The 13,671-nt window shown below is 45.8% G+C and overlaps 1 protein-coding gene across 1 annotated transcript in view; it reads right to left on the bottom strand.

Annotated features, from left to right (window-relative positions):
• DNAH1 (dynein axonemal heavy chain 1) overlaps positions 1-13,671 on the bottom strand; it is a 130,581-nt gene that overhangs the window by 6,830 nt on the left and 110,080 nt on the right. The window contains exons 64-74 of the mRNA XM_048857658.2: positions 13,241-13,466; positions 12,941-13,136; positions 11,573-11,724; positions 9,591-9,787; positions 9,185-9,329; positions 6,730-6,888; positions 6,047-6,178; positions 3,223-3,393; positions 2,529-2,708; positions 1,600-1,776; positions 266-436 (exon numbers count right to left, since the gene is read on the bottom strand). Coding sequence (XP_048713615.1) covers positions 266-436; positions 1,600-1,776; positions 2,529-2,708; positions 3,223-3,393; positions 6,047-6,178; positions 6,730-6,888; positions 9,185-9,329; positions 9,591-9,787; positions 11,573-11,724; positions 12,941-13,136; positions 13,241-13,466 — 1,906 coding nt within the window. The remainder of the gene's footprint in view (positions 1-265; positions 437-1,599; positions 1,777-2,528; positions 2,709-3,222; positions 3,394-6,046; positions 6,179-6,729; positions 6,889-9,184; positions 9,330-9,590; positions 9,788-11,572; positions 11,725-12,940; positions 13,137-13,240; positions 13,467-13,671) is intronic.

A 13,671-nucleotide genomic window follows, 5' to 3' on the forward strand; every position in this document is an offset into this window, starting at 1 on the left:
CAGCTACTGACTCACTAATAGCACATCTTGTAGCTCCAGGGTTATCCTTGGGGAGCAGGAGCGAAGGACCTTCTCTCCAAGGACAGACTAGACCCGATCCTGCTTGCCTTGTAAAATCTAGCTAGAGGGAATATGGCTGTAGTAGGCAGCAGTAATCAATGGAGGGCAGGCTTTACCTTTCTCTGTCCCACGTAGCAATTCAAACCACTGAGCAGTGTATGTTTACACTGAGCACGTGGCACGCTCAGCCACTGTGGCTACACACCTCCTCCCTGCCGCAGCCTCCTGAGGTGGATGTCTTTGGCTGCAGCTGAATGATGGCCCCGAGCAGGGCAAAGGTCTCATTCTGAGCAAAGGTTATGTTGGCGTTGTCATGTAAGCCAAATATCTCCGGGATGTCATTGAGTGGCAGACTCTTGATGTATTGGATGTATCCCTAGGGTGAAATCAGACAAATAGGGAGATTTGAGGTGGGGAGTGTGCATTGGGAGGGAGGAGGGAGAAACAGCATGGTTATATTCTGATGGTTATTGGCCCAGCAGAGTTTGAAAGAGGAGAGGAATATGACACATGCCTGTTTGAGAACCTTTGGACTTCCTGGCTTTTATACAGCCTCATATCTTACACGATGATGCACCAACAGAATGTTGTCAGACGTGGCTAGTTTGGGATGCCCCAGCACCAGAAAGGGGACGGGAAAGGAGTCAGAGAATGATAACAAGAGTGATGAAGGGTTGACCTGGGCAGGAAGCTGAGGAGAATGCCGTATGTGGGGTGGAGCTCAGCTACGCACTAAAGGAGAAGGGATGTGAGGGCAGCAATCTGGAGAAGCAGCACATACACTCATTAAAGAGACAAGGTGGGTGAGGTATCTTTTATTGGACCAACTTCTGTTGGGGAGAGAGACCAGCTGTCGAGCCATGAAGAGCTCTGTCTCTCTCCCCAGCAGAAGTGGGTCCAATAAAGATATTACTTAACTCAGTCTCTTTAATATCCTGGGACTGACACGGCTACACCACCACTGCTTACACTCATAAAGATAGAGAAGCAAGTGTCAAAATCAGTAGGCTAATGCTGGTAAGGGTTCCACCTCTGTGTCCACTTCTGGTGGTATTAGTCTAGATAATAATCTATACTCAAACTACATATTATAAGGGTAGAGTCTTACTTTGGGGATTCTGACAACAGCTACAAGCTACTGCAGAATCACTCATGTCGCTTCTATTGCCACCAGAAGTCATCAATAAAAAGTCTTCTATTGTGCAGCTGGACATACTTTTACATCATTATTATTTGTATGATGGTAGTGCCTAGGAGCCCAATGTGCTAGGTGCTGTACAAACACAGACAAAGACAGCCCTGCCTCACGGAGCTTACAATCTACGTTGATTCTCTTGCTGTGAGATGCAGGTACAGAGTCAGATAAAAGCGGAAGATTTGCAGGCTTTTATTACCTTGTACTTTCTGATAATTCACTGTGACAATATCACATTTTTCCAGAAGATGATCTCACATTTGGTGTCTCCAGGTTCTATTTAGCATTCTGCTCTGTGCCTGTGTGGCTAGGAGAACATGTGGGTTTACGAGCTGAGTACTTACATTAAGATCATAGGTGGTGCTGATCTGTCTGTAGATCCCTGACTCGGAATAAGCAAAATCCTCAGTTAGAACTTCCGGCTTGTAGAAATCTTCTAATATATTCATGATGCAACGCCTGTCCCAATCATCTGTCACTCGGCCTCCATAATTGATCTCACCAGCTGTATACTTCAGAACCTGCAAAGGACAGTGTTACTTTAGAAGCAACATCCTACCCCAAAGAACTAGTTGCAAATGTCAAGCTGGGACATGAACTTGAATCTCAGCAACAAAGGAAATGAAGGATGACTTGGTAAATCTTTGGGAAAGTTTGTCTCGCTGCATGGTCTGTTATAAATTCTAGTCCATAGCATGAGGGAAATTACTGCTGGGAACAAGCCTGCAATGGTAGGAATGTAGTCTACTGCATGCAATATCTTTAAATGTATTGGTTTTTTGAATTGTGGGTGGTAGGGCAATCATTTCAGGGGCACTCCAGTCCTCTGGTCTCCATGGCGAACATAGGGGCTCACCAGAAGCCTAGGGATGGCCAAAGTATGGGCAGAGGCCCATGGAATGGGAGTTATGATATTCCACGCAGATTCTGCAGGACAGATCAGTGCTTGTATATTTTGCTGCTGCTGGATTTGTGTGAGACTGCAAACAATTCCATGCAAGTTTCCACAACAGTCAGAGGGGATGTGCCTGAACACACAGACAGATCGAGCTTCTGAAATCCTAATTTTCTAACCAACGTCTCCTAGGTTGTCTCCAGACACCTTCAATGCTGCCCTCCACCCCTCCGTTATCACACCCTCTACTGCTTCCATGGACTTTCCCAGCTGTGTAGAGTTCCCGCACTCACAACAGAGTACATGCGGCCTCCTTATGCACCAGCAACCTCTCCAGCACCCATTCAGAGGTAAGGCAGACCAGCTCTCCATTCCCACCTTGTACGGGATGTCTGCATATTCGTCCAAGAACATCTTTAGCTGGCTGATGCAGATGCGAAGGTCTCCATCCGTGAACTCATATGGGATATTGAACCCCAGTGGTCCAAACTTCCTCCGCTCCAGGGCATTTCCATGGAACAGGCAAAGTGACAGCAGCAAGGCCTTAAACTCTGAGATCTACAGGACATGGGGACAATAAGAGGAGCAAATAGTATTTGACCAGTGGTTGGCTTCCACTTTTTGGATGAGATATGTATGCTCTTAGGCCCATCAGCAGGTGGAAAGCTGAAGTGCCCAACCTGCTGATTTCAGAAGGCTAACAAGGAGCCCAGCCCAAAGGAATGGAATATTGGCGCCGGCTATGCCATTTTGGAAAGTCATGGGCCAACATTTTCAAACTGAGTGTCTAAAGTTATGATTCTACATAAGGATATGAGGGTGAATTTTAGACATCCAAGTTCGAGAAGGTAGGCCACAATATTTCCAATAGGCAGCCAGGGCAATTCCAGTTCCTGCTTTTTGAAATATGTGACGGAACCCATATTCCCGAGGTTCCATGCCAGGAGAGCGATACTCAGTCTGTAAGGCCCTACAAAACCAGTGTGCTCCTCCGTGATCCAATGGTAGCAGGAAGAATGAGTCTAGCCAGGTGGTCAAGGCAGAGAGCTGGGGGAAAGTTTGTGGTTCTTACCTTGGAGCATGAATTCAGGAAGTCATCACTCAGGCTAATGTAGGACTTCAGCAGATTGGCCTTGACCCCTCGTGGGGGCTCAATGGTCATCTTGGAGCCATTCTGGAGGATGGACACTGGGAACTGGTTACTGGGTAAACTGGTGAGCCAAAGGCGAAAGTCACGGTGCACCTAGACAATTAAAGGGACCGTAAGTGCACTGAGGTTAAGTTTAAGATACCTGTTTACTAAGGAAGTTAAGTGGAAGCCTTCTTAACTGGAGGTCCTCCTCCCTCACTACCAGGCAATGCTCTTCCCAACTCAGATGGAACACACCTCTCCAGAGGGATCCCTTTCTCCTCAGATCCCCTGTGCTCAGAACCACTGGAAACTCTTTCAGCAGAGATGCCTGCTCAACTACCCAGCCCCATGAAAGGCTTTTCTGTTGACGAGCAGACCTATCCCAGTTAGATACCAAGATGTGTGGCACATTGTTATCTCCCAAAGTTCTAATACAATGCAATAATCTGCCTGCCAGGTTTTAAAATGGGTTTTATTAATGAGGTAGGGTAATCCATCAGCTAGAACAATTCTATTGCTGTCACATGGTGGGCACATCTCTGGTGGTCATCACCAGGGTGGCTGTAGCTGCTGGAAGTGGTGCAGTTTTTCTGTATCAAGTGTGAGCCGTTTGAGGCCAAAGAGCAGAAACACTCAGACTGAGTCAGACATCGAAGATGATACAACAGTCTAGGAGGTAGCTATATCTCCGCCTGTTGATGGCTTCACAAATTAGGACTACTACTTTGAATTCATGACATGGACAGACCTGACCTAACTAGAGAGCGTTAATGAAGAACCAAGCAGTGGGTGAATCAAGTAGTCTCTGCTCAGTATCACGAGCAAGATTTGAAGGTAGGTAACTGCAGTCCAACCCAACTATGGCTCACTGTATCTGTACTAAACTGTGGTAAGAAGCAAGCATCTCCGGATAAGGTGGGTACGAGCTGTTTGCTCAGAAAAACAAAACAAGTGAGAAACTGCCACCAACAATGGCCTCTGTCAGGCAGCTCTTGGAACATGCAATTTATCAGTCATACATACAGTTATGTATATTCAAGTGTCCCCTGTCCACAATGGATGGGGGACAGATAGTACAAGACATCTTGTTCCTAAAATGACGGTGCTGCCACCTGCTCCAGAAGTCATCCTTGTCTTTGTGCAAAATGACTTTGAGAGTACCTGTGCAACAAGGAGATGCAAATGCCGCAGGAAGACTTGGTGTGCTCCGATGTATGCAACTGTGAGTGGCGAGAGTAACAACAGAGTATTGAATGCACTGGGCACAGATTCTGTGGGGGAGTAGAAATGTTTCAACTATCTGCCAATTAGTGTGGCTACTTTTGTGTGTTGCACTAGAGATTCAGTAGCTCATAGTTAGATGTAGGGTTATATAAGAATGTATGGTTATATTTTGTTATTCAGATGCTATATTTATACAAGACATTCTACAGTCCTTCTATTAAGAGTCATTTCTGTTATATAAGTAGTTTACATGGTATGCTGCGTTCAGTGATAGTAAGCAGATAATTACAGTTATACCATGTGCGCTTTAGATTTGTCTCTGGCTGAGCAAAAATATGTTTTATATTAGGGGGTAGGTGTCTTCTTACCTGCACAGCTTCCTAAAAATCGCAGACAGAATTTTTTTCTCAAATCAGTCCACTCTACAAACAATGGCAAATATTTTGATGTATTACATGGTAGAAACAAGCTCATATTGCCATAACCAATGACACAAAAGTACAGGAAAATGCATAAAATGTATCACCGGGGCTAAATATTTCCCAAACTTTCCAAAACTGTACTATTTTGAGTATATAGCTGCATTATCAATTAAGCTTCCTGCTCATTTTGCTCAAAATTAAGCTATGTTTCTATGAGTGATGGTCCTTTCTGTGATTTTATTATTCTTTTCAGATTGGATGCCCGATAACGTTTAAACATTACGTGATATAGAAAAACTGCTTCCAGCACCTACCGCCCCCTTGGTGATGACCACCGGATATGTGCCTAACATGTGGTAACAATGACATTTTTCTAGATGCTGTGTTTCCCCTTAGTGCCCAAAATGGGTCCAGGCTTGTAGACTAACAGATCCACTGGAGGCTCTTCCACTGGACATGGGCCTCCTGCTATTGTGCTCCTTCTAGTGTTATAAGCTACTATCCACTCTCTAGCCAGCCCAGGCAGCTCTTTGTCATTGGGGAGGCTCTCTGAAGAGAGCTCTAGAGTGACAAGTACTGACCATCATTCCTCCCACATCTGTAACTGCCTTAAGAGGTGTAACATAGAAGCCTCAATCTCACCCCAGGCTGGAAATGTCAGTGAGTGATTATGGCAGTAAAGGGGTGATGGCTCCTAACACAAGGCAAATGGAGTGACCAGGACCCCAGTGCAATATTCCATCAGAGGGATGGAAACAGTGGGTGGAACTGGGAAGATAACGGAGGGAGGGTACTTAACTGGACTGGTAGAGGAGAAGCAATTATAGTGCCATCGAAGTGATGTCATTGAGTTGATATATGAAAAGGTAAGTGTTAAGAATTGTTAACATTGGGCTGGAGGAGGAGGTGTGCACAGGGCAGCAGTGCATCATGGGGCTCGTGAGCCACATCCTACCAAATAGGCAACTAACCCTGCCCACACTGAATGGTTATGGGAAAAGAGATTACAGGAAAAGAGAGTCTCCTTCCTGGTCCAGAGCAGAGGAAGCTGGGTAAAGCTGTGGAATAAAACACGAGGCTGAGATTCAAGGAGAAATCCATGTGTGTGTTTGTGTTACCTTGTCAGGATTGATGCTCTCAATGAGTCTCTCCAGCGAAGGCATCCAGCTTGGGGCTAAGTGGCAGTTCTGGAAGAAGACCCACTTCCCACGTTCCATAGCACTTCGCATCATAGCCTCGGCTCGGGGACCCTAAGGAAGAAAACCAAAATCCCCCAACTTTACCATACCTACTATATGCCATATTGTTTGTTAGAATGACTGCATGTGACATCAGTGCTCAAAGACATTCAAACCATTTAAGCTACTTTTCCACTCAACAGTTGGTTTGATGCCCGCACAAACCAAATGGCAAAATTCCAACCAAACCAGTGTCTCAGAAAAGCATCTCAACAGTATAAGAGGGACATAGCCCACAGTTAAGTCTATGCCTGAAGTTAGTTTTGGTTTCCATGTGTTTTTACAATGAAGGTTTAAACAAAAAAAATTCTGCTCCAAAAGAGAAATTGGAGAGAGAAACTACAAACGTCCAACTTTCTAAGCCACTGAAGAAATGCGAGTGGATGTCGCTGCTGAATGAAATCCTCAAGCCACTAGGAACCTCTGCGCCCGGCTGGGACCCAAAGGGGGCATTTTCAAAATTGTGGGCTAGGATTTGGATTTCCTGGAGCTACGTGAGTAAACCCTTGTGTACCGAGATGCTTGTATTGCTCTGAATGAGTGAAGTGGAACCAGTGAATTACCTGACCCTGGCCCAGGGAAATAGCCGACAGCTTCTTGGAGAACTTCATTTCTTCAGCAAATTTGTAGAGATCAGCAGCTGGGTCTGTCCCAGGTGAGAGCACGAATATCAAAGGCGTAGTAGAGGTCGACTCTTTGAACACTGCAGTGAGGTCTGAAGTCTGAAAGACAGGAAGACTTCTCGCTCAGAGTAATATCGGATGACCTGCACTGGGGAGGGCAAGCAAAGGGAGAAGGCATTCTCTCAGGTCCAGTGACTGCCTCTACCCCTATGTTCACCATCATGTCTGTCCTCAGGAATCACAGTCAGCCTGATGAGTGGAAATAATCTGTTCTAGAGACAGGTCTTCGGCCCAGATAATGCTTCAGGAGTCCCAGTGCAGAGGCCTTCACTCCCTCCTTTTTTAACCTGTTTGCCACTGTATCCCTGGGGGCCTGATTCAAAGCTTAAGGAAGCCAAAGGGAGTCTCTCTATTGATTGTGGTGCGTTTTGGATCAGAGCGTTGGTCCCTTTCCCTTCCTTAGTTATCCATTCTAACTCCTTCCTTCTTTCCCTGCATCAGTCACTCTCACTCACCTTGTGGGCAATGTCTTCCACCACCATGGGCTCCAGGAGCCATTGATCTCCTCCTTCTGTTGCCTCCAATGAATCACTGCTTGGTACCACCACTGAAGCCCCTCTGAAAATCCAGCCCCTTGTATATGGATTTAGGTGCCTAACTCTGGGCAGCCATATTTGAAGAGTGTGGCCCTATGTGTAACTGGTTTAAAATGGAGCATTTGGCAGGCAGACAGCTAGCCACACACTCCTGCCCAGACACCTCTCTTTTACCCTAATCAAATGGAAGCCATTAGCTGACAGATGTGAATTTCTGCATTTTCTTTACAGAATGCTCTCAAAAGGGTGGTTTGAACTGCTCCATGTTAAAACTGGCAAGCAGATGATATGTAAAGACGGCTTCTTAGTCTGCTACCCCGGCTCTGCCAGGGCTTTGACACTGGGGGCCCAATTTGTAAATATGGGGATACTTCTCATAAGATGTTAAAATCCCGCCTTTGGTTGCTGACTGGCATTCAGGTGCATAAACTGGTTACTGAGACCTGCTCTACATCAGAAAGTTGTCCTGGTGTAACTAGGGCAGCTAGGGGTACGATTGTTTACAGATATGGGCTATGTCCACACTTCTGGCAACCTATAGTGTACAGGTGCTACACGTGTAGCTGCACACTGCAATGAAAGCCTCCAGCAGTGGGGAGGCAGAGGAGAAAGGCTCTGGCAGTGGGACACTACACTGCTAACAATGGCAGTGTAGATGGGGAAGGTGCTGCTGGGTGCGTAGAAAGCTGTATCGAGTACGTACTCTCCTCTACTCGCCTAAGCTGGGCCTCACTGCCTACACTGCTATCTGTACCTGTGTTAGCTGGGCATGCAGTGTCTCTACTCTATGCACAGCCATAACTGTAGATGTACCTTAAGTTACCTCAGCACGACCCATAGTATGGATGCAGCTATATTGGTATGAAGAAGCCTTGTAGCTGTATAGGTTATTTCCTTTCCCATATGAGAACAGGTATAGTATAAAGTAACTTCATAATGGTATAAATGCAACCACACTAGGGGGGGTTGTGCCACTTTCATTACCCTAGTATAGTTAAAGCAGTACAGCTTTCTAGTGTAGACAAGACTGTACATGCCTAAATGCTGCTTTGCACTTCCAAGTGGTCTATTATGGATGCTACATTGGAAAACTCTGCTCTGCACAATGTTGATGACGATGCTTGCTTTACATTCCTATGACATCTTTCACCCATCTCTCTCAAATGGCTTTCAAAAGGCGGGCAAGTACTTACCTTTTCCAGATGGCACATATCGTTCCAGTGGTGTGATCAAGTTCTCAGAGCAAAGTAGAGAACAGAATCTAGGCCTTCTGCCTCCCTAACCTCCACTGTAACCTCCAGCCATGCCTCCTGCCTTTGATCCTACTGGGTAGTTTTCAGTGTATGGTTTTCAGTTCCAGATTAAGAGTAATTCTGAGGTTAAAGAGCAGTGAGTGGATCCATCACCACCCAGTACTCACTCAGTGAGTATAGACAGTGCGGCTGGTGGACTGGGACTCAGGAGGCCTGGATTCTTTGCCTGGCTCTGCCACTGGCCTGTCGACCTTGGCCAAGTCACTTCACTGCTCAATGCCTCAGTTTACCCATCTGCAAAATGGAGATAATGAGACTGACCTGTTTACAAAGGGTTTTGAGATCTACTGATGAAAAGTGCTGTATAAGAGCTAGGTATTATCTAAATGAGAGATGTTGTAAAGCATCCATTTAAAGCTAAATCAGCACCTGCCCCTAGCCTGGCTGGGGCGGTCATGGGCAACATTGACACCATGTCCATTGGCATCATTCCCATCAATTCTCAATGGAAATGCCTTCTGCCATGGCATTATCTTGGCCAGTTACCTGTGGTTCGATAAAGCGCTGATCCAGATTCATGGCCACAAAGTCCTGCATGGCGTTGGTGACCTTATCCCCTCGCAGGCAGCGTAGGGGCAGCAGCTTCTGGAAGGAGTCCAACTCGCTGTCCCACTTCCCAGGCAGGGGCTCTCTGCAAGAGAATCACACGCTGACTTTGGGTTACTCTCTGGGGATGGAAACAGATGCCAAATACATCAGCCCAAGGAAAACAACTCTCCTAAAGCCACCTGAATATGCACCAGGATTTTCTGAGATCACGTTTGGTCAGTGCCTGGATTTTAGTGATTCTTTTTCCAAGCTATATGGCTGTATTATTGTGGGAAAAGGGTCTGTACTGCCCACCACGCAGAGATCAGAATTCAGATCCACAGTTAAGGGGTGAAGGACTCACCTGTGTGGCTCAGCACTGTCAAAAATTGCACGGAACTCCTGGATATTGTCCACAAAATCATCCATAAAGCTGGAGAAATTCTTCAGGTTGCTTAAGGCCAAGATGTCACCCCACGCTCTCTCATATAGCCACTCGGGAGCTGGGTTCTCTCTCATCGTTTTAATGGCACCTCCAGACAGGAGGTAACGCCATTCGTCCTGTGGACCACACAGCACACATTTACAGCCAGCCTGTTTGGCCTTGAAGATCTCAGCGTCATACTGTGGGACACAGTCGCTACTGTGTGTGGCCTTGCTGGGGCATGAAGAACAGTATGAACCAAAGGAGGTGAACCAAAGTAGGCCTGCCCTTGGCAGAATAGCAACACACCACATATTAGCTAACCAAGTAAGCACATTCCTGACCTGAGGGGAAGTTTTGTTCAAATGAGCAGGTACAAGATACAGGATTGTAATGACACATGGAAAGTAATATGTAACTTGTTCACATCAATGTATAAAAGGAGAAGTCACAGGAGAGGCATCTTTGTATCAGTGTAGGGGACAGCATCCTGTTATGCCAACTGAGCCTTTACCTTGTCACGGGCATACATGTGTTAGTGTCCCTATGACCTGCAGCCCAGGGTGCAAGTACCATGCTTTGCTGACAATAAACCTGGCTGATCACCTCTGCCACCAAACCAAGCCTGTGATTTTTCTTTATGAATAACATTGAGGTCTGCTGAATCAGCAAGCTGCAGTCTTCGCTGCTGCCGAGTACACAGGAGCCCCCAAAACTAGCAGCAATAGCAACACCCCGCAGCACTAACTCTATGTTAAAGAAACAAAAGTCCTACAGTAACTTCATGCTGTGTTTCCCTGCCTTACTGTTCCCATCTAACAGATGCATGTGGTGACAGATCTGACAATACAGTCACAGGATCAGATCATTAGATTTCCTCCACAGTACTCTGCCAATGCACCTCAATCCTTATCTCTCTAGGATTTGAAAAAGTCTATTACATTCCCTAGAGACCCTACAACAGGATGGGCAAATGGGTGGTTAATTGCCTACTACAGAGTCCTGTTTTATGAATAGATGAGAAAGTTTGGGATCTGACTGTGGCACAGGGGGGGTCCAGTGTTAAGTTTACTCAGCAACAGTGCCTAAAGCAGAAAGCTAATTAACAAGGCAAGAAAAGGAGGACACTGAAATCTAAGTCTTATTTTGAGGAGTCTGGTGGCACCTTAAAGACTAACAGATTTATTTGGGCATAAGCTTTTGTGGGTAAAAACCCCACTTCTTCAGCTGCATGGCTTTTTACCTACGAAAGCTTATGCCCAAATACATCTGTTAGTCTTTAAGGTGCCATCGGACTCCTCGTTGTTTTTGTGGATAAAGACTAACATGACTACCCCTCTGATACTTAATCTTATTTTGGTTAGCCCATTTTCTGTAAAATCCCTTCTCTTTAGCCAGATTCATCTTGATCTTTCTGGAAGCAAAGCTCTGTATGAAAGCCCAACCCTTGCAAACCCCTGGTTATTTAAGCATGATAAGACACTCTACCATCTGCCAATCCTCCTGTGTGGCAATGAAAAGCCATTTTAATGGGACAGAGAGCAGATCATCCATGAATGAGCCAGACTCGACCACCCTGAATTCCCTTTGTTTTTGTCACAGCCAAACACTGGAGAAAGGTGTGTGTTGTATACTAAATTACCTAGAAGAGACCCCTGGTACAAAACAAGGGTAAGCTCTGTGTTTTGATGTATGAACATTTGGAAGATTCAGAACATCAAACTAATAGATGACCAGGATGAGTAACTCTTCCCTTATGAATAGGAATTTAGGCAGATAATCCAAATCATCAGACACCGGTGGAGAATCATCTGTACAGACAAAGTACGCTGGCTCCCAGTTTCAGGAGTAAGAGCAGTCTGGACTTTGGCTGTCCCAAGATATCCTCTCATTTAAACAGATGAGGGAGTCTGTTTACTCACCATATTGATTTTCCCTTCATTCATCATGATCCGGACACACAGCAGAAAGGCAAACATGAGCTTGTGTTTCTCAAAGAGACTGCGGCACACATTGCTGTAGAGACTGAATGTGAGGTAATTGTTTATGTTCACTATCCGCTTCTTCAGGGTGTCTGAAAAGAGCAAAACAGCAATGCTGAGAGTGGAGGAGAAAGGACCCACATTTGCTACTGACATGATCCTTTGCCAGCCAGGCTCTGGGTAAGTTTCAGTGGATGAGTTTACACATGTAAACTATGCAGGGAGCTCACATCCCTCTTAGCTCCTTCCTGCTGTCAATCTCAACTTCCTTCAGATCTGGCCCATGAAAATTTGCTCCTTCACAAGAAACAGTGGGGTATCCAAACCAGAGGGCACTGCCTCAGACAAACACTGATAATTACCTCCAGATGTGGCCCATTATAAATACACTTATGCTATTACTGTTAAGCACAGGTGCATAGAATATTGCTGTGATATGTTAATGAACTGCGCCCCCTGTTTACATCTTGGCACATGCATCTGGCCATGATATCTGTGCTGTTCCTGGGATGATAGCAAAGTGGGAGTGGCTGAGGAAGATGAATTTACCCTTGCATCAATTTCAAGGTTACTCTGTGCTGCCAGTATTTTAAATGCCCTGATCCATGAAATTCAGTATTTCTAATTAACAGCAGCAGTCTGACCAGAAATTAAACATCTTTGCATGGGACTGGCCTGGTGGCCCAGAGGCAGGGAAAAATGCTGTCAGAGAGTGGATCAGAGCTCCTCTGAGGTTTGTCTCGCTCCTCAGAAAGTCATGCTGATGACTTCATGTTGATGGACATTGGAGTGAGAGAACTGGTAGATGCTTAGGCTCGGAGAGGCGCTTGAAGGGCTTAATAAAGTTTACTGCAAGGAAAAAGCAATCGCCAAATGAAGAGCGGAGACACTCACTGGTAAGGACAAGCTGCTTACCCCTGTTTTGTATCAGGTAATAATTTGGCCCTTTAGAAGAGAACCATTGGAGGAGAAAGATGCTCCCAGCAAGAGAGAATTCTCTCATGCTGGCAATGCCAAGCTGGCTGATGTAGGATGCCTTCATGTCTCATCTTGAATTACAGCTTTATGTGTCTCAAAAAAGAAGGAACTTTCAAGCTTGACGGCAATGAGACCACGTTCAAGCAGCTCTGGCAGTAAACAACTAGGGCCAGGCTTAGATCCGGCATAAGCAGCAACTCCACTAAACGTGACTATGCCAGATCTAAGTCTCACATTTGCACTAGGGCTGAGTTTGCCCCCAGGTGTTGAGCAAAGGAGTGCAATGATCACATTTTCACAGCAGCAAGCACCCTAACCCTTCAGAGGTACCTGCTCTCTCGGAGTTTGTGATTCCGGACAAAAAGATGTTGAGGAACCACTCGAGCGAATACTGATACATGGGGTCAACGTTGGACAGGTCAGAAACGCAGAAGTAAAGGATCTGAGTGCGGACAGCTACAGGCACGTACTCCAGACGAGTGATGTCAATGTCTTTTTCTGTCTGCTCAGCTATCTTCACTTTGGCCTGTGGGAACATTCAGAGGCATCACAGCTGCACATTTTCATGTTTCCTGTAAAGGATTAAACTGACCAGGGCTGGGTGTCTGTGCATGTGAATCAGTCACTTACCTGGATTTCCCCTGCTTTTAGCTTGGATGCCTCCAGCACTTTGATGAGCTCCAAGTCGTCAACAGGATTTCCCTCGGAGGAGCTTAGCCGGTAGAGGATCTGATCCTCTATCTCCTTCAGCTCTTGTCGCATCTTGGCGTTGCTAACGATCAGCTGGTTCTTCGCCTCTTCTAAGTCCGGTCGCTCCTCAGCTACCACTTGTCCCAGCAACTGGTCTTCCAAGCCACTGTAACAAAACCCTTGGATGTTATCGCTGGGATGTCAGAGCGTACCCCCAAGTTTCACTTCACTTAAAAACTACTTGCTTACACAATCAGACAAAAATACAAGTGTCACAGCACACTATTACTGAAAAATTGCTACTTTCTCCTTTTTACCATATAATTATAAAATTATTTCAGTGTATAGTATATAGAGCAGTACAAACAAGT

Source organism: Caretta caretta, chromosome 7 (assembly GCF_965140235.1).
Source record: "Caretta caretta isolate rCarCar2 chromosome 7, rCarCar1.hap1, whole genome shotgun sequence".
NCBI lineage: Eukaryota > Metazoa > Chordata > Testudines > Cheloniidae > Caretta > Caretta caretta.